We start from the raw sequence: 26726 nt of genomic DNA on the forward strand, positions 1-26726 counted from the left end.
AGTAATCTCTTTGCATTCAAATAGTTAGGTCTTTGGACACTAGACCACATTGAACCCAGGGTCTCCTGTGAAAGAATACTTGGACTTACTCAGGAAGACCTAGCTCTGCCCCAATAGCTCTGGGACCATGGAGATGTTTAGCTCTTATAAGCCTCAGTTTAGTCATCTTTTTAAAGGGGAATAATGATACTTGTGTACTTCAGAAAGTTGTTGGGAGGAAATAATTTTTTAATAATTGGGATAGGGACTAAACCTATTATTTAATTGTTATAGAGAACTCTCTATATATCGAAACTCCCTCAATCATTGCTGGTCCAGACCATCTTAGAGAGTGGCCTAGGGTGGTCCTTCTCAAATTGTGGACCATAGATTCCAGAGGATCCCTGAGACCCTGTCAGGGAGTTGGTGAGGTTGAAACTATTTTTATAATAATAGTAAGATGTTATTTACCTTTTTCACAGTCATTCTCTCAACAAGCATACAGTGAGTTTTCCAGATGACCTGTGTTAATGAACAATTTAGCAGCAAACATTAAGACTGAGTTATTCCAGGGGCGGTCAGGTGGCTCAGCGAGTAAGAGTACCGGCTCCAGTGTTGGGACGACCTGGAGATCGAATCCTGGGCTCAGACACTCGGCACCACATCCAGAAATAACTGGCCGTGTAACCTTGAGCAAGTTACTTAACCCCGATTGCTTAAAAAAAAAAAAAGACTGAGTTATTCCTTCTTCTGCAGAATTGCACTTCTGCTTTCCAAGTGGACGAATCTACAGACATGACTGGATTGGCTCTTTCGCTTCCATTTATTGATTATCAGCACCAACTAGTCGCTGAAGAAGAGAGTCTTTTATCTGAACACCTGGCCACAAACACAAGCGGTGCTGAAATATTCAAAGTCTTGGCTAACTTTCTCAAACCTCATTGTTCAGCAAAGGATAACTCTGTTGACATTTGTACTGATCGTGCAAATCCAATGTTACTAGTATGCTACTGGCTTGAATTAAGGCACCCCCCAGCACCGTGCAGTTAAAAGAAGATACAAGCCAGTTTCACTGAAGAATGTCCTTAATGAAGCACTAAAAATGAATCATTTTTATTAAATTTCTGCCCTTGAATACACATCTATGTGATAAAATAAGTACAATGCATAAATCACTTCTGCATGCCACAGTAAGATGATTGTCTTGAAGAAAAACACTTGTACAACTGAGTCATGAGCTGAACTAGCCACTTTTTTTTTTTTTAAGGAGTACCATTTTTATTTGAGAGAATGTCAGACAAATGAATTATTTAGACTTGGGTATCTGGCAGACGTTTTCTCTAAAATGAATGAAGTGATCCTGTTATATCAAGGAAAACAACTGACAGTGATAAAATTCAAGCTTTTAAGTGAATATTAGAATTTTGGAAAACTTCTATTGGCCACCATGAGCTTCCAGCTTCTCAGTACTTAGAGGTTTTTCAGCTGAGGTGGGTGGTAATATTTACAAATTTGATTTTTTTAATGTTATATAATGAAATGTGTCAATGTTTAGAAGCTCTGCATGATTTAATGGATCAATAATTTCCAAATTTCCATGTTATAAAATCACATGTAGGTAAAAGATCCATTTAAAATACAAGATAGGTCATTGGGTTTTAATGTATGAAAAGTTCACTGATGTAGTTTCCATTGCAACTAATCTTTAAGAAACTAGCACTTGTTGAGTTTTGGTGTAGTATCAGAGAGATATCCACAATTATGTAGAAAGGCTATTAAAATACTCCTCTCTTACCCAACTCCATATCTATGTGAAGATGGATTTTTTTCATATACTTCAACCAAAACAATATATCATAACAGATGGAATGCAGAATCAGATTTGATGATCTATTTGTCTTTTATTAAGTTAGATATTAAAGAGATTTACAAAAATGTAAAATAATGCCACCCTTTTCATTGAATTTGTAACATGTTTTGGAAATTATGGTCATTTTTCATAAAAATGTCATTTATGTTAACATGTAATGGGTTCATTATTGTTATTTTAAACAAATTGATAAGGAAATACTTTTTAAATGATCAGCTTTAATTCCTAATATGGTAAATATTGATAGATATATCCCACATAAACAAAAGCTCTTTGAGATTTCTAATCAGGGAATATAAAGAGTTCTCGAGACCTAAAATGAGGCATTTTGCCAAGCACTGGGGCACTGTGCTAAATGCTGTTATAGACCCTCTTCTCCTTCTTTCTCTTTGTATTATCTCTTTAGCTCCCAGGAATTCAATTATCATCTTTATGCAGATGATCCCTGGATCTATATATCCAGCCCTCATTTATCTCCTGAGCTCCAAACCCACATCACCAACTGTCTATTGGATATTTCAGATTGGATGTCCAATACACATCTCAAACTCAACACTTCCCAAACAGAACTCATTATAATTGCCCCTAAATCCTCCCTTCTTTTGAACTTCCCTGTTATTGTCAAAGGTATCACCTTCTTCCTAGTCACCTACCTTTGAAACCCTGGTGTCAACCCTGACTCCTTGTGTGCACCCATCTCACCTATCCATTCAGTTGGCAAATCTTGTGATTTTTGCCTTTACAACATACTTGTATATGTCCTCTTCTCTTCATTCATACAGCTACTACCCTACTTCTGACCCTTATCACCTCTTTTCTGGATTATTGAAATAGCCTTTTAACTGGTTTCCCTTCCTCAAGTCTTTCCGCAGACCAATCCACCCTCCAGTTAGCTGCCAAAGTGATTTCCCAAAATGGAGTCATATCTGTGTCACTTCCTTATTAAATAAATTTCAGTGGCTCCTTATTAACCTTAGGATCAGATGTCTTTTGTTTGGCACCTGAAGCTCTTCATAACCTTGCCTCCTCCTAGTTTTCCAGTCTTGACTTACTTCCATGAGGTCTACAATTCAGTCATACTGGCCCATTTGCTGTTTCTGGAATGGCACACTCTGCCTCCTTCCTTTGCACCAACTGTCTCCCTGGCCTAGAATGCTCTGACTCCTCATCTCTCATTCCTAGAATTCCTGGCTTCCTTTGAGACTTCATTCAAATACAACTTTCTGCAGGAGGCTTCTGCTGGTCCCTGCCTTTCCCCCACCCCCAGCTTCCATCTACTCTACATGTCCTGTATGTACCTCGTCATTGACATGTTATCTTCCCCACTAAAACGTGAGCTCCTTAAAGGCAAGGTTTATTTATCTCTTGATCTATAACCCCAGCCCTTAACACAGCACCCTGGCATATACTCACTGCTCACTAATTGATTTTACAGGTATGAAAACAACTCTTATGTCCTGCTGGAAGGCATCTTAGAGATGGTCTAGTGAAATCCAGAGCTTCAGATGCTAACTCCAAGGCTCATTCCCATCAGCTCTATTTTTTTAAAAGTACAAAGTATCACCATGAACTAGTTAACTTTAATCTCTGTGAGACTTAGTTTCTTCATCTGCAAAAAAAATGAGGATAATAATACTTGCCCTCCTAGAATTGTTGTGAGTGAAGCATTTTGTATATCTTAAAGTGAGGCAGAAATAATATAATTATTAAATCTTTGAGGGTGGGGTGCTATGGACAGGTTGAAGGTGCACCTGTGAGTGGGAACCTAGGAACAAAAGCAATGGGGAGGTTTGCATCTATGATACTGTGGCAGCAAGCACCCCAAGCGTCCTCAGGGTTTGCTGCCAACACACAGTTCTTGGATCTGCTTTGTTAAAGGAAAGCAACTCAAAATGGGTTAACAAGCTTACTTTAATCAGTCAGATATGTATCATTCACCTAGTTCAGGGGAAAAAGGTCAGCACCCCGAACTTCAAAGTATACAGACAGAATTATCAAGAGAGAAACAGATCAAATAGACAGTTTCCAAACTGTCCAACCATTACATCCATACCAAACAACATCTGGGTTTCAAAGCCGGGGGGCGCTCTGGACAACGGCTTTCCAGAGTTTCATCTGATCAAATCACAGAACACTTCTCAAAGTGAGCCCCAAAACAAAGCTACACATCAGGGCTTACATAGCCTTCTCCTGGCTCAGAGAATGTAACAACCTTCTGGACCCACTGGCCAATCAAGAAGTATCTACTGAAAAACAAGCCTCCCACCCCAGGCTCCAGGTGCACTTTAGCCTAGGGGCAGGGAAGATCTTCAAATTTACATTCCCATTACAGTTACCAGGTTTGGAGGCTGGACTGTGGCCTGTTGGAAGGGTGCTGCATGTCTGTTCTCACCAGTTTTAGAACCTGGTGTGAATGGCTTCTTGCTTTTTGCCTTTTTTTTTTGGAGGGCAATTGGGGTTAAGTGACTTGCCCAAGGTCACACAGCTAGTTTTTGTGTTAAGTGTCTGAGGCCGGATTTGAACTGAGGTCCTCCTGACTCCAGGGCTGGTGCTCTATTCACTGCGCCACCTAGCTTCCCCTTCTTGCTTTTTCCTTAAAGGTAAGGGTATACTTGGGAAAGCTGATGTTATCGACCAATGTTAAATTGTTTTTTTTGGGAGGCAGTGGGGTTGTGTCTTGCCCAGGGTGACATAGCAAGTAAGTATCCAAGGCTGAATTCAAACTCATTCTCCTGACTTCAGGGTCAGTGCTCTAACCATTGCACCACCTAGCCTCCCCTGTCAAATTGGTTTTAAAAATCAACTTGACCATATGTTTAAAAATATTTATAGCAGCATTTTTTTCTTGTAGCAAAGAATTGGAAGCAAAGTGGACACCCATCATTTGGGGAAATGGGTGAGCAAATTATTGCATATGAGTTGAAGGGATATTATTGTACCGTTAGAAATTATAAAAAGAGTAGATTCAGGGAAATCTGTGAGGACTGTATTAACAGAAGAGTAAAGTAAACAGAGCCAGGAGAACAATTACTATAATGCTACATCATTACAAAGGAAAACAGCTTTAGAAGACTTGAGAATGGTTAACCCCAGCTTCAGAAGATAAAGCAAATTTTCCACCTCTTGGCAGAGAAGTGAAAGACTAGTAGTGAAGAATGGAATATGTATTTTCAGACATGGCCAATGTGTGTGTAATTGCACTTATCTGTTACAGGGGAAGGGGCTTTAATGGTGGCAGGAGAATTGGGGGTATGTGTGTGGAGGGGTAGGATAATGATACTAAAAGGAAGAAAATAAAGAAAAGATGGTCAATGAATCATTAAGAAACTAAACAGAAGAGAGCATAAGAAAATTCAGAAGGGGACACAGATAAGCAGGGAAGTGTTAGATCTATAATACTAACAGGTACCCAATATCATGCTAGATTTTTGATATGTACAAAAAAAGCTGTTAATACTGGACATATGTGGTTTCTTATTCAGTTATCTTTTTCTGTTTTTGTTTGTTAATAGAGAAACAATCATGTTTGTTTATATTTGTCAAGTTCATGATAATTAAAAAAAAAGACAACAAAAACAAAACACCCTAACTGGGAAGTTATCTGACCTGCTGTAATGGAAATGCAAATTTAAAGATCTTCCCTGCCCCTAGGCTAAAGTGCACCTGGAGCCTGGGGTGGGAGGCTTGTTTTTCAGTAGATACTTCTTGATTGGCCAGTGGGTCCAGAAGGTTGTTACATTCTCTGAGCCAGGAGAAGGCTATGTAAGCCCTGATGTGTAGCTTTGTTTTGGGGCTCACTTTGAGAAGTGTTCTGTGATTTGATCAGATGAAACTCTGGAAAGCCGTTGTCCAGAGCCCCCCGGCTTTGAAACCCAGATGTTGTTTGGTATGGATATAATGGTTGGACAGTTTGGAAATCTGTCTGCTTGATCTGTTTTTGTCTTGATAATTCTGTCTGTATACTTTGAAGTTCGGGGTGCTGACCTTTTCCCCCTGAACTAGGTAAATGATATATGTTTGACTGATTAAAGTAAGCTTGTTAACCCATTTTGAGTTGCTTTCCTTTATCAAAGCAGATCTAAGAACGTGTGTTGGCAGCCCACCCTGGGGACACTTGGGGTGCTTGCTGCTACACCTGCCTACAGTGCCCAGCTTTCTGCTTGGTGAGCTCTCAGCAGTGACTATTTTTTCCTACTTAAAGAGAGCTCCCGAATTTCCTAAGGCTATTCTACTCCCTGGACATTGACCTTGTAAAATGTATTTGGGGAGCTATAGGCCTGGGGATAGGAGTAGATACTTGAATGAATCACAGCACGACTACATGATATAAGATAGCTGAGGGGTGGGAGTGGGGTGGAATCTGCCAGAGGGTTCATATTTCAATAAATGGTAGCAATCAACCATTTCTCTAATGTACTTGGTCTTCAGTAAAGAAATAGAGTTCAAAGGGACCTCTGAGGTCATCTAGTCCAACCCTGACATGAAACCCTTGGACAATAGATTCTGTATGTACCCAATTATTGACATGTTGGCTCAACCCACCAGAAAGTGAGCTCTTTAAGGGAAGGAACTGGTTTTTCCTTTCTTTGTATTCCCAGCATCTGATATTGCACTTGTATGACCTTGGGCAAGTAAGTGAACCTCCCTGGGGCCTTGGTTTCAGCATCTGTAATTGAGGGGTTTGGTCTCCAAAATCCCTTCCATTCCAGATTAATGGCCCTATAATCTATGAAATATATAAAACTGCATTAACTCTTTTTCTGGCTATTGATTCATATGGTCCTTAGAGTCCTTAAAAAACTCTAGGGTCTTTTCATGTGTAACAGACTAGACATTTCTCCTCCATTCTGTACTTGCATAGTCAATTTTTTGAACCCAAATATAGAACTTTACATTAATTCCTACAAAATTTTCTGTCTCTTTTGAATTTGCCCACTGCCCCAAGTTACTGAGATTTTTTCATTTACTAAGGTAGTCTATACCCCTTCTCCCAGGGGGAGGAGAAGGAAACACAGCTAGGATGACTAATGATGAATGGATAGGTATAACCACTGAGCACCAAAAGAGTTCCCCCAGTCCTTTACTACTGATGGGCATTTACCCTGAGCTGGTGCATGTGTAAAGGAGACCAGCTCCTTTTGTTTACTCCTGAGCATAAAATAGCATATGCCCCAATATTCAGAAGCCATTCAGGTCAGTCTACAGACAATTCAGTGATTCAGGTCAATGAATTCAAGGACATTTGTTAAATACCTTCTATGGCCAAGGCACTAGGAAAACTTATCCTTGCTCTGATGTGTTAGGGATTATAAAGAATCTCAGACTGGCACGAGACCTCCTTTTAATAACTTGAAACAGACAAGTTCCCTGGGACTATAAGCTGTATTTCCCTCTCTTAAATTCAGAAGCAGGGGGCGGCTAGGTGGCATAGTGAATAGAGCAACGGCCCTGGAGTCAGGAGGACCTGAGTTCAAATCTGGCCTCAGACACTTGACACAATTACTAGCCATGTGACTTTGGGCAAGTCACTTAAACCCAATTGTCCTCCAAAAAGCAAAAAATTAAAAATGACTTAGAGAAAAAAAAATTTCAGAAGCAGGTTATAGATTTTGAAATTATTGTCCAATATATAGAGTTAGCCTGCCTACTCAGTTTCATTTCTTCCATGCTTTCATAAGAATGCTAGATATGCCATTATCTAAGTAGCTGAGAAAAATATTGAATAGGGCCAAGGACAGAACCCTTCTATTGTTACCCCTTTCCCTCCCTTCCAGGGGGATTAATGGATTAATCAATTCATTAATCATAGATCAGGTAGAGGGGGAATTCATGGAGCTACATTTTGGGCAGATATAGATATACCTGCTGGTACTTCTAGAGGAGCCATCGTAATTTTACCAAGGCAAATTACTGAACCCATTAGGCCAGTATCCAAAGGTGTCTCAGTGACCCAGAGCTTTCCAGTGCCTGATTGGGAGCCAATAAATAAACCAAGCAATAAATATTATTAAGCCCTGCTGTGCACTATAGTAGGTGCTGGGAATATAAAGGTAAGAGTGAAACAGTCCTTGAGGAGTTTACAATCTAGTGGGTGGACACAAACATACATATAGATAGGAATATGCAAAATAGATACATGATTGTGATAGTAATGGCAATTAAAGATTCCCCTGTATTGGCTTGGTTTTCAAATTGATTGTGTTAAAACCCAGAGTTTGTTAATCCCACCTGTGGGATGGGCTTGTTGATGTGAAAAGAAAGTCCTGAACTGGGAGGAGCTGGTGATGTAGATTTGGAGAGACACTAGAGAGAGGTGGAAGATCTTTTTGGAAGCAGCACCTCGTGGAGAGAGAGAGAGACTAAGAGAATTGCTGGTGGCCGCTTTGAATTGCCCTGGACTTTTGAGACATGCCCCCCTGAGCTGCCAAGGACTGAGGAGACATGGCTGTTTTGCTGGTACTTTGTCTGTCTGTTTTGATGTTATTTTGCCAGATTTGTCCACTGGTGAAAGATTGTCCTGTTGAAGAAGTCCTGGAACCTGGCATTTGGTTAAGAAGCCCTGAGACTGTCCTGCAGACAGAGAGTGAATACTGTCCACTGATGAGGGACAGTACTGTTGTTGCAGGGGTCTGGAGACTGTCCTGCAGACAGAGTGAATACTGTCCACTGGTGAAGGACAGTGCTGTTGTTGCAGGGGTCTGGGAGCCTTTCTGTTGGTTCAGAAGCCCTGAAGAAGGATTTTCTTGTTGTATGTTTACAGAAATCCTGGGAGAGGGCTTTGCTAATGTGTTCAGGGGTTCTAGGACTGTTCTACAGACAGAGGATAAATTCATGAAGGGACTGGCAATGTATCTTATGGCCTTGCTAAGCCTTGTCTCCCCAGGAACTAAGATTGCTGAGAACTTGCCTCCTGTCAAGATGAAGAAAAGACCTCCATTTGGGTATTAAGTGCTGTGCTTAAACTTGCTGTAACTCTGGGGTAGATTCAATTGTGATCCTAGGGGTGGGGAACTTTTGACCTTATTGTGCTCTGTGATTGACAAATGAAGGTACTTTACCTATGTTTGGAAAATAATCTCCATTTGAGAAGAGGGGTTTTGTGGTGGACTAAATGAAGGTACAGCCTAGGGGTGGAGTAGTATTTAGAACAGGGACTTTGTAATTGATTGAATGATTGGAAAGTCCTGGGGTGGGGTAGTCCTTGGAGATTATTTAATCACACTTAGTAAATGCTGTATTTTGAATGATGTCATGTTTTGATCTTCTCTGTTCTTGGTTTGTCACTGAATAAAATAGAGAGCACCTATGCTGGTATTTTGAACCTGGGAAGTTGCCTTTCCTTGGCATTACATTACAATGATAGAGACAAGAAAATATTGGGAGGAAGCCATTAGTAACTTGGGAGATCAGGAAATGCTTCATTAGGAGCCTTCAGTAGAAGGTGGCTTCTGAGCTGAGCCTTGAAGAAACTAGGGATTCTAAGGGTCAAAGGTAATAACAGTAATTAATGATAATAATAGCTAACATTTAGATAACATCTACTATGGGCCTGGCACTGCATTTTACAAATAATATCTCATTTGATCCTCACAACAACACTGGGAGGTGGTTGTGATGGGGTGCTTGGGATCTATGTTTGTAAAATCAATTTGTAAAACCAGTCTGTAAAATCACACTTCCCCACCTCCAGTCTCAGAGCATTAACTCTGCCCAGCAACAATTCAACTGTTTATCTCTGCTTGGAACAATAATAAGCTACACCTATTAATCCTTCACTAAACCATCTATAAACATTTTAACTTAGGCAAATGTTATCTCCCCCTAGTATAATGGCCAGCTGCATCTATGAATCCTTCAAGGCACTATCTATAGGTTAACTCCTTAGCCAATTATACACATACTGAATCTCCCTTAGCCTTGGTTCCCTATATCCATCTTGTCAAACATGACACTGATAACTAGACTAGACACTTCTCAGTTAGCCCTGCCGAGGTTCAAGCCAAAAACCACACCTCCAGGTAGCCCCCCCCCCTTAGGCTATTTCCCAGTGAATTATGGGCAATATGCCTGCGCAGTTGATATTAAAAGTGCATGTTCCTTTAAGCACTGACCACTCCTTAGTTCCTCCCTAATCCCACCCTTACTCACCTAGTTTGCATAATTGACACCTGATTTACTGTCCTGACTCCTTAAAAACTATACCTATGACTTCTTTAAGTTTGCAGGTTCCCTAACAACCCCTGCCCGCTGTAAAGCATAACAATAAACTTTCACAGTCCTGACTCCAAAGCTTGCTTGGGCCTACTGAATTCCTTCCAGACTGAATTGCAGGGTTTCTGGTCATTGATCTTGATCAGAGTCCCTGTATAACCTATTGCTATTCCCCCCATCAGTTGCTACTAAACCCATTTTACATTTGAGGAAACTGAGGCAGAAAGTTTAAGTAACTTGCTTAAGTTCACACAGCTGTTACGTGTCTGAGGCTGGATTTGAACTCTGGACTTCCTGACTCCATCAAGTCCAGTGCACTATCCAACCGCACCAGCTAACTGTACAGGGGTTGCATTTCAGACATGAGAGACAGCCAGTTCAAAGGCATGGAGTTAGTTGGAAGATGATGTGCCATATTGTGAGTGACTGTAAGAAGGACAGTTTGACTGGAGGGTAGTGAATGTGAAGGAGAGTCATGAGTAATAAAACTAAAGAGATAGGGTGAATCCAGGTGGTGAATCGGTTTCAATGCCAAACAGAAGAGTTTTGATCTGATCCTATAGGTAACAGGGAGACATTAGAGTTTACTGAGTAGGAGAATAACATGATCACACCTGAGCTCTAGGAAAATCATGTTGGCAGCTGTGTGGAGGACAGACTGGAGTGAGGAGAGACTTGGGGAGGAAGGTCACTTAGGAGGCTGTTGTAATAGTCCAAGTGAGAGGTGATGAGCACCCGAAGTAGGTGAGAGGCCATGTGATTGAAGAGAAGGGAATGGATACAAGGGAGTTATAAATGATGATTTGGCAACTTGATTGACTATGTGGGGTGAGGGAATGGAAGGAGCCAAGGATGACACCAATGTGAGGAACTTGGGTTACTGGAAGGATGGTGGTGTCCTCAAGAGAAATGGTCAAGTTTGGGAGAGGGCCAGGGTAGGGAAGGTGCTGAGCTCTGTTTTGGCAATGGTGAATGTTGGATGACCACGGGACATCTATTATGAAAGGTCCCATGGGCGGTTTAAGCCAAAGAAGCCTCCATGGATCGGCAGAATGAAAATCTCTTGTGGACACTTGTGTTTGCTTTTAACTATTACTGCAAATTATTTCTTGCCCCCACCCTCCAGTAAAACAGGAACAATGCAAGAGTCAACACATGCTTTATAACAAGTCCTTTTATTCTGTTATCACAGAAATACCTTGTAGGGGCAATATCTCATACTGAGTCACAATACAGAAGGTGGTACATTGAAATACTACAGAGTTCTCACAGGGCGCAGCAGGACAGACACACAATTGACAATGTTCAGATAGAGGACTTAGGTCATTGCACTTACAACTGTAAACTTGTTGGTTTGACTTTGTACAACCCCTCCCCCCACCCTTGCCCCATCAACAACAAAAACCCCCCACCCCAAAATGGAATAGCCAAGAAAGGCATGGAAGCCACCAGGTAGAAGGGGCTGGGAAAACCATAAGAACTCTACAGATGACTGACTCTTCTGCCTTGGGAAAGGAGAGGAGACTTGAGGGAAGAGAAGGAAAGGTTAGGGGAAGGCAGAAGAGTTGTGGGCCTCAATCCCAAGGACTAAATGAGGCAGTCTCTCTCCCCCAAACACACTCTCCTCACTCTCTTACACACACACACACACACACACACACACACACACACACACACCCATTAAAGTATTGGCTTTCTCTTTTTGTACATCAAAACAAAAGGTGTGCTGGTGTTGGGAAGTGAACCCCCCCAACACGAGTTGCTGTTTAAGTTTTGTTCTCCTTGCCACATGAGATTTACACACTGTACAATGTATTTACATGCCAGGAATGGGGAGTGCAGGTCATGGTGACCCCAAGAGAGATGACCCATGGGGGAACAGGGCCCGGGAGGATGTCGGACTGTATGCACTTGTCATGCCAGTGGCTCTCTGGGCAATACTGGCCATTCTGAGGGTACCTGAAGGGGAGGCCACTGCTTTTGGAGAGCCAACAACATAGAGAACATGGCTGTATCTAGTGATCCTGAGGGGATGAAGATCTTCTCTGGACATCCTCGAATCCTCAGCTTTTGTTTGGTTCTAAATGTTATTAAATGATCAGATCCAAGGGCAGGAACTGATCAGAGAAGCTCACATTGTCTCCCTTCTCTGACTGGAGGTCAGGGACCCTGGGCTTCCAGATTTCTGGGTTCCAGGTCTACCACTGATTTCGTGTTCTGGGTGACTCATGTCAGCCCTCTCAGCCTGTCTCCCAATCTGCAAGATGAAGGAATTGGATTAGAGGATCTTTAGAATCCCTTCCAGATCTAAAGTTCTGTGATTGTCTCTGGGGTTGGGGAGGGGTCAAAGGGGTCAAGAACTATTGATAACAGGGCTATAGTGAGTACATGTGCTTTCCAAAGAGGAAGCTGCTGGATAGAGGTAGCCTCCATAACTGTCAAAGGTGAAGTATGGAGAGTGTGCTAGCTTTCCATTGGTGGACAGAGTCCTCAGTACAAATAAAGTATGTGTGGAAGCACCCAACACCTGCCCCCCCCACCATGCAGCAGAAGAGATCCAGAACCCTACCTGTTCTATCCTCTCCCCACCTCCTACTCCAGTGACATCCCTAGTACTCTTGGCTTCGTGCAGTAGGCTATACTTTCATATCACTTGGGTCTGGTGACGTAGCAGGACTTAGTGCCAAGCACCTTCATCTGAACTGCCATAAGTGTTATCTTGACCTCCAGGTGAATGTCCCTTATTTATATCCACAGAAAGTGTTCTAAATCAGGTACCAGACAGTTCTCCAGCCAAGGATCTCCTCTTAGGTGCCATCTGGGAGCTCAGAGGAGAGATGGGTTTGGGGTAGAGATTGATTTCACACACGGTCCAGGCTAGACAAAGAAGGGTTAGATGGAGGGCAAGGGCTTATCACAGAAAGGAACCCTCTGCTCATACCTTGTAGTTTGGTCTTGGTCAAGTAATTGAAACTCTGCCTCAGTTTCCTCATCAGAAAAACAGGGAGAGTACTATTTCCCCTTCTCTACTTTACACAAATCTGGTAGATAATTAGAAAAGATCATACATGCAAGGTGAGCTGAGCTCCTTTGAAGAGGCCATGTCAGTGAGAGGTATTGTTATAAATGTGATAAGAATTGTAAAGCGCTTAGCACTGTCCCTGGGCACACAGTAGGTACTTAATAAATGCTTATTCCATTCCATACTTCAATGAGAAGAATCAAACAAAAGGCAGACACCATTAAGAATACTAGTCCCAATGGCAGTGCAGAAGGAAGTTCAGGCCATCCCTAATACAAATGCTGACTAGTCAATACCAACTGGAAACTGCTCACATGAGTCAACTACTAATTACCCTTAGAGCTAAGGCCATCAAGGTCCTTCTTGTCTATCTCTTGGGGAGAATGAAGACCTGGTGAAAGCAGGCCCCTTTCCCCACTGTCTTTCCACACGTAGTCTCTCTAATCATGTCTCACTCATTCCCATTAAGAAGTACTCTTAGTCATCTGTCCCTGCAGACTTGGGGGTTAGGAAGGTCCCCTCCACTAAAATGACCACTAAGACGCTTAACCCTTTGGAGGTTCTTGGGATAGCCTACTGAGGCTCTTCTGGACTCAGATAGAGGGACCAGGATATATCCTTGGGGAAAACCAGACCAAAATGAGGCTCTAGGCAAGGAAGCTTCAAGGCCTGGAGTCTCTGATGGAGACAAATAACAGAAAGAAGTCTCCCCTCCTGAGTCCAAGAGCTGCCAAGAAAAAAATGTAGGAAATGGGAATTCCCAAGAAATGTATGGTACAATCCGAATAGCTCTGGAAAAAGGCTAGGCTGTGGGTTCAATGCCTTCTATGTGCTTGGGCCCCCTGAGAACTTTCCAAGGCATGGTGGAAGTTAGTGCTACCTTAGAAATGGTGGTCTAGGGAAAGAAAATCTTGGCACCTTGCCAATTCAGAAACCCTCAAGGGTCCCAGAGTTTGGATATCCTTTGCCAGTCTGGCTTTATTTCATTTCCAAAGGTCAGCAGCTCCAGTGCTGGTCTTCATAAATGCCAAGGATTACTCCTTTTACCCCCCTACTCATTCTGGGCCCATTTCTTTCTCCAGCCTTTGAAAGTTTAGGGTTGTTTTTTTTTTTTTAAAGCTTTAGATATGGGCTGAGGTTCCTGGAAAGTCTCTCTTTGATCAAAGCTAAGAAAGGAAGCCTCCAAATCCTGAGTCCTAGCCCTTCCTCCAGGGAGAAGTGGAGCAATCTGAGATTTTGTTCTTACTTTAGCTCCTTAGCAGCTCCATCCCCCAAAGGAATGGCCTGCTTTAGTCAGGACTTAGCAGCACTGATAAAACCAAGGTGTAACAGATCTTTCCACAATAGGACAACCAAGAAAACAACCTTTCAAGTCCTAACCCATAGCCCATTGGTATCAAATCCATGTTTTGGAAAATGGATCTCCATGCCCCCCCACAAAGCCCTGGGCCAATGGAGCTATGAGTTTCACAGAAGCTTAAGGCTCCAGTTTACCGCAAACAGACAGTTTTCTAAGCCCTGAGCACAGTCCTTGGGGAATCCTCACAACTGGGGCCAACAGAGATGGGATAAGCTCATTTAAGGATAGAAATTCTACAGTAGATAGCTGGGATTGCTCAAACTCTCTTCTGAATTGCTTCTCCATTTCAAGGCTCGTGGTATTGTCTCAGCTACAGGCATTGGGGTATATGGTCTGTGTATGGAGGTGGTGATAGCAGTGGTTCTTTGGGAAGACTGGTGTAATGAGAAGGGCACTGAATATGGAGTCAGATGACTCAGACTCACATCCCACCTTTACTGTTTACTTCCTGTGTGACCTTAGTCAAAAGTTACTGCCTCTTCTTTCTCTGGCCCTCAGCTGACTCATCTATAAAATGGGAAGGGGAGGGGGGGGAGCTGGATTAGATTTTCTCAAAGGCCTTTTCCCATTCTAACTCCTATGATCTACTGAAGAGGAGCATATTGGGTTATGGGGGCTCAAGACTGGGTGGGCTTATTTCCACGTTGGGATTTGTTAACAGGGCTTGAGATCTGTGGAAAGGAGACAGTAAGGGGAAAAGTCATCAGTAAGTCAGCATGGGTGGGAGGGCTCAGGACCTCTCTCTGAACTAGAGGCACCTCTCCCATTAGCACAGACAGTCCTTTAATAACAAGTGCATATGTCGACAAAAAGCATTTGAGTATAGGCGAGGGACTGAGGCAAAAAGAACCCCGAGCAAAGTACGGCAAGCATTTTAAAGTAGATGAATTCGTGCAAAGAGGTAGCAAGCCATGCTCTACTCTAGGACAGGAGACAGTCACAGCAGCATGGTCACCCTTTGGCAACAACGCGTCCTTCGATTGGGTCGAACATGCCACAAATTGAAAACTTCACACGCACACAGGTGTTAGCTAGAAACATATCCATCCAATTTCTCCATAGCACATTTGCAATTAAATTCTTATTACGTAACATTTAGTTTATTAAATATTAACAGGTGTAGTGTGTTCTGTTTTTTTAATTTTTTTTTGTTTTTTTTTTGTTTTTTGTATTTCATTGCATAGAACGTTAGAAATGAGACTCGTTGCTGTTGCTCAGGTTGAAGGGAAGCTCCAATGAATGGGACCATCAGGTTGGTTGTCTGGAACACTGTTGAGGCGAGAGTGGCTGGCTTAGCGCAGTGATCCTGGTGCCAACCAGGACACCCCTACCCTGGGCTCACCAGCTGCTGACCACGGCTCCCTCTCGCTTCCCATGCCAGAGGTTCTAGGAACTTCAGAGTGGCAACTCAAACCACATGGGCTTCGTTGGATTTTGTTCTTAAATTTCTGAGCACGCCCACCGGTAATGGCTTAAGAAGGACTTGAATTGCACAGTAAGAGAAGGAGAATGGCAGAGGCGACCTCTCCTGATGTCCTCCCGTCTCCTTATGGGGTTCTTGTGGCCTACTGCCCTCTATTGCTTCTACAGAGGACACCCCGTGATAACCAGGTACAGAGTAAAGGCGGAAGGAGTTAAAAAAAGTGTTTTAGGGGTGGGGTGCGAAGGGGACATGGGGGAAGGAGGAGGAAAGAAAAATGAAAGAAAAATGCTTATGAGGTATACAAGTAAATAAAATTGGAATGGTTAAGGCTGCTTTTGAAATAAAAAGAAATCTTCAGGCATAGGTAAAAATAAGGAGATGGTTGTTATGAAAGCATTGCCACTTGGGTGTTTTACAATGCTTGGTGATGGCTTCGAGGTGGCTGGCAGACACGCTGGGCCTGCCACCGTCTGTCTGGGGAAAAGTCAGCCAGTGCGCACGCTGCCTTGCAGAGTCCTATGGCCTCGTATTTCAATAATGAAACAGTGTTAGGTCCTAGTGTTTTTTTTTTTTTAAGTTCTCTAAATCCCACAAGTCCCCTCGCTGCACACGTTCCATCACCAAGGACAGGGTGCCTGCAGAGGGATCTGTGGAGCCAACTGGAATGTGAAGGAAATGGAGCCCTTGGCTCCCAGCCCTCAACTCAAAGCCTATCTCCAAGGCTGTGGAAAAACCTTTGAAGGCCCCGGAGTGAAGAAGTCCCAGTCGGCATGAGCTGGAACTCTGTGTATAACCCTGAAGGAAAGGCCCCTGGGCCCTGCTCCAGGCTCCACTTGGCAAGGGGGAGCGCTGGGCAGGGGCACTGCCTTTGGAGGTTCAAGAGTCTTCTCCAAGGGCAAAGTGGGAACCCCAAGCTTCTGGACAGTCCTAAGCAGGACCTTTGGCAAGTTTTCCTCAAGAAAAGTCTCCCCAAGAATATCTGGGGCTCGTTCTAGCCACTGCTCACCAGAGAGGAGGATGAGTCACTACAGACACTGTCTTTGGAGAGCAGTTCTGAGGGAGACACTCCTTGGGGGGCTTCCGGGCAGATGCCTCACTCTGGTGACTCCAGCTGGAAAAGCATCCACTGTCCTGTTTGTGTCACTGAGCCTAGGGTTTGCCATGAGTTCAGATGCTTGGAAGAGAAAAAGAGGAAGGAAGGAATCAAGGAAGGAAGGAAGGAAGGTGGGAAGGAGGGAAGGAAGGAAGAAAGAAAGGAAGGAGAGAGGAAGGGAGGGAGGGAGGAAGGAAAGTTGGTTATTTTGGCAAGAACAGTGAATGGTTACTTTTCATTCATGCCCATTCTTTCCTCCCTTTTATACCAGTTCCCCTCATGCACTACTCTGCTGTCTCCAAAAATGGCTTTGCCTTAAGATCCCCAAGTTCACAAGAGAAATGGAAAGAAGAGAAGTATTAGTCACTTCTAGAAAGAACAGAAATTGCGGAGGAACCAAGTGCAAGCCCTTGTAGGCTAGCAACCCTTCTATGAAATTCCCTACAAACCTTCCCTGGCAACAAGCATCCCTTTGCACAGTGTCTGAGAAGGAAGGCACCCAAAGAGGTCATTTATTATGTCCTGCTTCTTCTGAGTAGGACTGGACCTCCTTTGGTCTATCCCATCTGCCCATCACAGATATAATGAGATTTCTCTCCTGGTTCAGAAAATTCAGTGCTTAGAGTTGACAGAATTTGCTGCTGGAGGCTACTGAACTTCTCTTGGGCCCTGGTAGTCTCCAGGTAATAGCAGGGTTGGAGAAATGAGCCAATCTGGGCTCCATTGCTCTTGCCTCACTGACTGGCTGTGGTTGGAGATGCTGGAGAGCAGAAAGGCAGTGTTTCCAATCTAATCCAGCCAGATGTTCAAAGTCAGCCTCCTCACTTCCAAACACATTAAAGGGTGTGTGTGTCTCATCCTTCCTCTCCCCCCCCCCCCCCCGCCAGGCCATCCACCCTCCAACCTCTCTCTAGCACTGCCACCACTGCTTCCATCCTCTGTGTCACAAACTGGCAATCCACAATGGGGAGAGAGGAAAGAAAGGTCAAGACAATAAGAGCCTCTTTATTCCTTGGACATGGCAAAACGTCCTTGATCTCAACAGAGGAGGTAGGAACCTAGAAGTGTGGCCACCCTGTCACCCTTCCTAGGAAGCTGGGGCAGAGGTGGATTCTGTGCTGGCCAAACTGCACTCTGAAAAATACCCAGTGCTTTTTAGACTGGTGCCATACACCCATGGCTGTGCTATAAAGAGAAAATGGGTAAATTTTCAGTGCGAGCATTTACACCTTGGAAATCAGCAAATGTTACAAATCAGGGTTCAATTAATTGTTTTGTTGATTGTCTAGACAAGAAAGTGATGGACAAAATCCAAATTAAATTTAAAAGTGTGCAATGGGCACATTTTAAAATAAAAATTCAGAGAGGAGCAACTAGGTGGTGCAGTGAATAGAGCACTGGCCCCAGAGTCAGGAGGACCCGAATTCAAATTTGGCCTCAGACACTTAACACTTACTAGCCATGTGACCTTGGGCAAGTCACTTAACCCCAATTGCCCTGCCTTCCCCCCTCCAAAAAGCACAAAAAAAAATTTAGAGAACGAGTTATTAAACATTTACCAGCACACCCCTGCATTAATAGAGTTCTCTGGTCAGAGCTACATGTCAAACAGCCCACAGACACAGTCTTGAGCCCAAATGGAGCCTAGGAATTCTGGAAGGTGCAAAGGCCAGTAAGGCAGATTCTGTCTCAGGCCAGGCTGTCCTCTCTGTTCCCTTTCAGCCCCCTAGGCCCACAATCTAGTGCTCTTTCCAGCTGCCTTTAATTGTCAGAAAACCTACTAGAATTGTTAGACTCCACTGACATACCATGGACTCAAACCACTTTGGGGACTGGGGTGATGCAAAAATGCCTTTGATATGGCTGGCTACCTGACATGTAGCACTGACCACAGAACCATATGTATGCAGGAGTATTCTGATAAGATGTTTAACCACTTATCGGGTGGCAGTGGTGGTGGGAGGCTTTGGCTTTTTGCACTGGGGACATTTTCCCTGGGGAATTGAGTCAACCCCCACCCCCACTCTAGCCCCACCATAGTGGCTCTCTGAGAGAGATGGACAGGTCCAAACCAGAATGGAGAGGGGATGGGTGCTACTGTGCCAAGGCTTGGCATGCAAGGGGGCATCCAGCCTATGGGCTTCATTGCTTGTTCTCTCGATCTGTCTGCACTCTACTCTATTGCTAGTCTATGCTTCATTTGTTACTCTCTTTCTCCATCACATTTCCCTTGAGGTGTTCAGCCTAAAATAACATACAACAACAAATTCAACATGTGAAACATGACTGCTCTTTTATTTTAAACTCGGCTAATTCTGTGGCTGATCAGGCATTTCCGGAGCTCCAGGCAGGCCTGCCAATTTTGGGTGCCAGACATTCCTGTGGTGGAGTGGAGAGGGTACTGGATTTGGAGTCAGGGTAACTGGGTTCAAGTCTCAGCACTGCTACTGACTGCCTGGGTGACCTTGGGCAAGTCCTGAACTTGGGCCTGAATTTTCCCTCTGTAAAGGGGATCTCTCAGATCAAGATGATCTCTCAGATTCCTTCCAGCTCTAAATGCTGTGAACCTACAAACTCCATCATTGGAAACTTCATTAAATTCTTTCCTTTCTTTGCAAATCCATTCTCTGGATCCTCTTCTCAGACTCAAGGTTGCTTGGTAAACTCACCATCATAGCTCTCTGGCCAAAGTTGCATCTTTCTATGGACAGGTCCTGGTTTAAGGTGAGGATTATCTGGAAATATATACCTATCTTCAAGGACCATCCTCAGCATTACTCCCTTCCCACTCCAGTGTCTGCTGACATTCATCCTGTGGGTTTAATTATAGCCCCATGTACCAGAGATGAATTGGAAAGGTGTCATCAGCCAGAATGGGAGGAGTGATCTCCTTTGGGAGATCTGAGTAATGAAGGCCTTTGGATGCCACTACCCTCCTTCTGCTCCTCTACCCCAGTGAAATGGTATGACCCATGTCCTAACAAGACCCTCTGTGGCCCAGAAAGGGGGTGGAACTTTCATCACTGTGCTGAAGCCAGAGGCCAGTGCCCCATAGTGCGTGTTTAACAAAGCATTGTAGCCTTGAGGGACACTACGCTTCCTTCTGGGCCATGCCAAGGCTTCACTGTGTTTCAAGGGTGAGTGGTCCATGCCAGCTGCCAGGTGTCAGGCTCCAATGGCTACTCTCTTCTCCGTGGACTCAGGTGCACACCCCCATGGACTCTGTGCTGGAGAAATGACTGAGCTGATCACATGGGGCAGGGAATGCTGCCTGACATGGGAGGCTCTGCCACAAAGGCTGGGGATCCCACCCTCCGCAGAGTTCCACCAACCTTCACTGCAAGAGGAAGATAACGTATGCAAGTTCAGCTCAGCACAAAGGAACTGGTAACGAAGAAAGGAAAGGAAGGAGAAGAAAGAAAGGAAAGGAGGAGTGGGAAGAAGAAAGGGAGAAAAAGGAAGGGAAGAAAAGAGAAGTAGTAAAGAAAAGGAGGAAGAAGGAGTCAAGGAGAACAAAAAAGACTAATTAATAAAGGAACAAGTTCTCATTTACAAGTTCGAGAAACTTCACACTGCCCAGTGTCTTCATTAAGAAAAAAGGATATTGGCCTCAGTTTCTCCAACTGCCAAATGAAGAGGTTCAGCTAGAATGTAAATGATCCCCTGAGGCCATCTGGCCTGCTGTCTATAACTATCGCATCACCTACTCTGGGGGGTGGTCAGTAATGAGTCAGGTACTGTGGGTAAAGTGAGGCCTGAACCTTAGGAACAATATGATCCTGCTCATGCTCATGTTGGCATAATGGAGGACTGGCCAATGAGTGTTCGGTCCTGGGCACATGTGCAGAGGACCCTCATGGATTTCTGGGCATACAAAATAGAAAGCCCTGTTCTGAGGCAGGCTCGCCAGTTTTCGCACACTCCTGGAAGTGGGCCTTCATCGATTGGTCCCCCATTACCCTGGAAGATCTCATATCTTACTTCTTCTCCCTGTCAAATCTAGATCATAGAAAACAAGCAGAAGACCCAGCTGTAAAGGCATCTTCTTGTGCTTGTGAGCCAGTGGGCATCTACAAAGACTAGCAGAGAGGGGTCATTTCTCATAAAAGCCCTCCAAGTGACCATGTTCCTTCCTCTGCTCCAGGTCTCAGGGACTAACCAGCCAGGTAGTATAGCAGCATGATAAGTGATTCAGAGGGAGCAGGGAGAAAGTTGGCGCTAATAGGTTAGTAAGCCAACTCCTCACTCTAAGGAACAATTAGAAAGCAGTGGGCTTGGGTCCTGGCTGTAGCCCTGACTAGCCATATGTCCAGTCTCAAGGAAAAAGCATTGGGGTATGAGTCATAACCAATCTGTGTATTAAATGAGAAGGGTGGGCAAGATGGCCCCTGAGATCCTTTCTAATTTTGCTATTCTATGATTCTAAAAAATAGGGCATTTGAGGGAATGAATCAGTTAACTAAAAGTTAACCCCCATCCCTCTCTCTACCCTACAGACTGGGGTAGATCCAGGATAACTGACTGACTTAGACAATTTTCTTTCCAATGTCTGACTTCTTATGACCCAAGGCCTCACAACCCAGGATTATTTTTGCCCTGTCCTGTGAATTCTCTATGGACACTTCTTCAGGTGTAGGGCAGGGAGAAGGAGAACATGGAGAGAAAGATAGCAGGCTAGAAGAACGAAGGGGCAAATAGGCATAAGAAGAAGCATAAGACCCTTTGTGCAAAAAAGAAGGGCCACTAGATGGGGGACATCACATTCAGCCTCATCAGGGAAGAGGGAAGCTATGTTATTTAGCCCTGAGACATGGGACTTTAGTCTCGAGAACAGGTTCCTCTTATGCCACTGCTTCTGTCACTTAGCAAACTTGCTAATAACGTTTCTCCCCCTGCCTACTCGACATCCTAGGGTTGGTGAGAAATTCTCCAGGGAGAGCCATTTTTCCACTGAGTTCTGGGTGTGTGTTCCCTAGCCTCTTAGTCCACAGGCCCCCAAATGGAACAGGCCTCAGGCCCGAGCAGTGGGGCTCCCAGACATGAGTAGAAACTTAAAGGCTTCTCTCAGCTTCTCTCAGAAACACTCTGCTTCCATAGGAACTCATCACTTGAGTATCAGGTTTTTTTAAATTCTATTTGATTCAAAGAACATTTATTAAGTACCTACTGTGTACAAGGCACTTGTTGCTCCCAAAAGCCCACCTCACTCATCCCCACTGGGCAGTGCCAGCTTGGTGGCTCCATCTCAACTCTCCTTTGTCCTTGTCAGGTCAGGTTGGACCAAGGTAGATGGCTTTCTGTCCACCTCTCTTGCCTGGCCTTCTTCCATCCCCATGCCTCTTCACACTGACCCCCCAAGTCTAGAATGGTCCTTCCATTCATCTCCAGCTGTAGAAGCCCTTCTCTAATCTGAAGGCCCACCTCAGCTGCTACCTCCTCCTGACCCCTCTTCCCTACTCCCCTGATAAAGGCAACCTCTCTCTTCTCAGATGCCTCACAGCACACCTTCTGGACTTCCCCTTCTGCTTCTACATCATTTGTCTTCCCACCCTGGCTATTTACTTTCCTCCTATCAGGTCATAAGCTTATTGAGAGCGCTTGGCACATAGTAGGTCCATACTTGTTGATAACATAGTTCAATGTCTTCATATTCCTGGCTCATCAGAACCAGCGTGGTATAATGAAAAAAGAACGGAATATAATATCATAAGACCTGGCTCCAACACTATCCATGCAAGTCATTTTGCTCTCTGATGCTCAGTTTCCTCATCTGTAAAATGGGGATAAAAAAATACCTGCACTTTCTATGACACAGGTTTGTAGCGAGGAAAGTGTGTTGGAAGCCCCATGAACTGTTGTTACTTCTGTCTGTGGCCTTCTTTTCTGTTCATAGGCAAACGTCTTGAGGGCAGGATCTGTGCCATTGTCTACCTTTATGTCCTGAGTGTAGAATTCAGGGCCTTGCTCCCAGAAGGTGCTTAAAAAATGTTTAATAATGAAGGAATTCTATGACTGCAGAAACTCATGGGAATGAGAACATGCTCAGGGAGAAAAACAGTGCTAATTAAAAAAACAAACAAACAAAAACAACCCAGTTCAATCCATGGACCTTATTCAGTGAAAGAACGGAAAAAAACTGCTGGATCTGCAGGTAAAGGAATTTGGTTTGAACATGGCTAAGTCACTTACTACATGTAGCTTTAGGCAAGCCTCTGAGTCCCTCCAAGAGACTCCAGTCCAAAGGGCTGGACTAGACGATGTCTTAGATCCTTTCCAGCTTTTAGTAAATCTGGGCCACTGTGATACCCCATGCCCCAACACCACAGGCAGTACACTTACTGTTATACGCAGAGTCCTAGGCTGTGGTGAAATCCATTAGTTTCTTCATAGGTTTTTCCACAGGAATGACTTTATCTCCATTCATCTTCCAAAACATCTATAGGAGAGTTGAAGAGTAGGAGCCCAGAATCATAGGAGGAACCAGGTTGGAGATTACCCATTGGGGAGGGAGAGAACATGGACAGGTCAGGGAAAGACAAAAGAGGAGAGACAGGGAGATCAGAGGCAGAGAAGGGGAAGAGAAAGGAGGAGAGAAAAAGCAATTAGAATCATTACAGCTTCTAGGTACCGTGTTGGCTATAGAATCTGAGGGAAGGGGATAGATGTCTGCCTGTTTTAACAATTTACGGCTTACAACTGGTCTCACAAACATTCAGAAAGGAGATCTTTCTTTTTTGCTTAGACTCTTTTTCTTAGGGCTAGAGCTGGGGGCCTGGAAAGCCCAGCTCAGCTGGGAAGGCCATGACCCCTGTTGGCTAGATTTCTCATATATAGACATTAGCTCCCACCATAGAGGCTTGAGATAGTCTGATATGTAAGACATGCCTGTTTGGGGCTAGTGCAGGGACCTGAAAGCCTCCCTCTAGCCTCTTCCCCTCTCCTCTAGACAGGAGAATGGGGTCCCTTTCTGCTGCTCAGATTGACAGACAGACATGTCCTACTGGACAAGAGAGGGTGGCTAGATAGGAACCAAAAGCAGTAAAGGGCTGTGCTGGCCCAGGAACTCAGATCTCCCCAGATCATTGAGATCTAGCTTGGGTAAAAACCTGGTGGAAAGAGGAGGGTGGGAGATCCTCAGATCAGACTCTTTTTTTTTATTTTGAGGATGATTCCAGTGACTCTCAAGTGGTATCCACTCACCCTACAGCACAGGATCACCAGAATGAAGAAAATTTCTTTCCAAAAGCAGACACAGCTGTAAAATACAAAGAAAAAAGGAGGTTTGGGATGTGAATCTGACTTCCTGGGGGAGTTTCTGGGGCCACTGAACAGTCATGGAAAGCTGCCTCTCAGAAAGGAGAATCCCTGGCCTTCCTGCCTGTCTAACTCAACCTTCCCTCTCTGTGAACAGCACTCAGCCTGGACTCCGCTTCCAGACATCACTGATGCTCTTTCCCCACTACCTCTTTCTCAACGTGGACTCATATAACCCACCCAACATTTATCTAACATGCCTGCCTACCTGTCTTATTCTTACAGGTTCAGCCTTTTACACACACTTGGGCATGTTCTCTCTCTCTCTCTCTGTCTCTGTCTCTCTCTCTTACCCTAACTTCCCAGCCAAGACATGGGTTGCACCTAGAAGGGGAGCATAGTTCTACTTTCTTAACCAGCAAGGCCTCATCTCCTGCTGTTCTTACTGGTGAGGCCAGAGTCAGGTGGGAGGATGAGAGAACCTATTCAAGACTCCAGCTCCGGCAGATTTAAGCTATCTTTTCTGAGCCCTGACATCCTGAGTCTAGTGATACAGCTGAAGAATCCCAGGCCACTGTCAGTCCCTAGGTGGATTTTGGTGGTGATAGAAACACTCCTAAGTCCCAGGGCCAACTCTAGGAAAACTGAACCAGAGTGACTGGGGGGAGACTGGAGGCAGCTTTTCATAATCTCTTCTGTCAATGGCATCTGGTACAGCTGCCCCATTGGTATCTGACTAGTCATACCTCTGCCTGGGAGAGAGAAAGTTAGAGGTGACATGGTATGGTGTAAAAAGCAGCTGGATGTACTATCAAAGGACCTGGGCCTCAGTTTCCTCATCTGTAAAATGATGGGGTTGAATTAGATGATTTCTGAGGTTTTCTTCTAGCTCTCTATTTATGATCCTGTGTTACTGACCAACTGTGTCACTTGGGGTAAGTAACTTCTTCTCTATGGACTTCAATGAAATGAAGGGTGGGTCTTGGGTCATCTATCTCTAAGCCCTGGGAGGCTGGGATTAGACTATTAGGCAATGTCTTTGAGAGTCCAGCTATACCTTCAGTCAGTTTGCCTGCTTGTTCTGCTGCCCCTCCGGGAAGGATTTTGGAGAACACACTTTCTCCATCGGCCCCAGGCTGGCCCGTGGGGGCTCCTGATGCTGGTGGGACTCCCCCAGGCTTTGCTCCCACTTTTGTACCTGAGGAAGAAATTAAAAACCCTGGGTGATTCCAAATCATCCACTGGCCCCTACTGGAGGGCCACACCCTCAATACCACAGGATATCCCAAACAGGCTACGTGGTCTTAGCTTTCCCTTTTCCCTCTCTGGGAGCTGGAGAATCCTAGAAGATTGGGGACAGTCACAAAACTCTGTGTTTTTGAATCTGACCAGATGGAATGAGGATATGGAATATGATGCCAGGAGAAGAGGAGGAGGAAGAGGACAGAAGGAAGAACAGGAGGGGGAAGGAGAAGAAGAAGAAAAAGCTGGAGGAGGAAGAGAGGAAAGGAGGAGATAAGGGAGAACAATGGAAAAAACTCCCAAAATGGGAGGAGAAAGTGGGGAGGTGAGGAAAGGAGGAAGGATATTGGGGAGGAACATGCCCTGGGAAGACAATACTTGTATTTAGGGCTCCTGCACTAGGCTAATTTCTGCAGTACACGAGTTACCTCGAGAGCGTCTGGCCTGCTTGTGATCCCCTCTGACCCTGGGCTCTGCTTTTCCGATCCATTTTTCTGTGAGTCCTTCTCCGTGGGTAGCGAATGTACCCCCAAGGACAGGAGAACTTGGCCTCTCAGTCATAAATCAACAGCGTTGGGGCTGATTCTGGTTAGAGTGCAGGCAGAGTGTCCCATGCAGCAGCTAGGGCTTAAGTCTCACCTGCAGTGGTGGCCGCTTGTGGCTGGGGATGCGGGTGCGGCCCCCTCCGCGGCTGCTGCTGCTGCTGCTGCACTTTGGCTGTGGGTTTGGAGCTGTCCAGCTGCTCAGCTTTCAGCTGCAACATTAAATAGTCTCCTTAGATAGGACTAGGACTTCCGGATATATCCTTTTTCTACCTTCCCCTCCTCTCATCCCTTGATCATTTAGGCCTGGAATCAGCCCAGAGTTTAAGAAAAGGCCTCCACCACAAGAATGTAGTGCCTAGGCCACAGGTGGTTAGGACATCTATAAAGAGGAATGGGGCAAGGCTGGATACCACCCCCTGAATCCCAGTCCAGTAGCTCCCAAAGTTCCTTAGGGAAGGATGGAGGTTGAGGGCAGTACAAGAGACTAGAGAGAGGCTGGCCAGGCCTAGAGACAACTACATATGGGATTGGACTTAGAAGGACAGCATGGGGCAAGTTGAGGGTAGAAAGTAGAAAGGGCATGAGTCCTATAAAGGGGAGGGCCCAGGATGGCTGAGGTTGGCATAGACTCCAGGAGAAGGCTCTTCAAGGACCAAGCAGCAGTTGAGTGAGTCCATTCCTCTAGGAACAGGGAGTTTAAGGAAGCCCTGGCTCTATCTTTATAGAT

General features: G+C 44.7%; 1 protein-coding gene across 1 annotated transcript in view; it reads right to left on the bottom strand.

Annotated features, from left to right (window-relative positions):
• Positions 1 to 11216: 11216 nt before the first annotated feature.
• The window catches only part of BSN (bassoon presynaptic cytomatrix protein), a 239918-nt gene continuing 224408 nt past the window's right edge, over positions 11217 to 26726 (bottom strand). Inside the window, exons 8-12 of the mRNA XM_069095712.1 lie at positions 26094 to 26208; positions 25270 to 25410; positions 24159 to 24213; positions 23298 to 23394; positions 11217 to 17039 (exon numbers count right to left, since the gene is read on the bottom strand). Coding sequence (XP_068951813.1) covers positions 24173 to 24213; positions 25270 to 25410; positions 26094 to 26208 — 297 coding nt within the window. The 3' untranslated portion in view covers positions 11217 to 17039; positions 23298 to 23394; positions 24159 to 24172. The remainder of the gene's footprint in view (positions 17040 to 23297; positions 23395 to 24158; positions 24214 to 25269; positions 25411 to 26093; positions 26209 to 26726) is intronic.

Source organism: Petaurus breviceps, unplaced genomic scaffold, assembly GCF_028583685.1.
Source record: "Petaurus breviceps papuanus isolate PSGF00001 unplaced genomic scaffold, PetGlider_PUasm1.0 227, whole genome shotgun sequence".
NCBI classification, from domain to species: domain Eukaryota; kingdom Metazoa; phylum Chordata; class Mammalia; order Diprotodontia; family Petauridae; genus Petaurus; species Petaurus breviceps.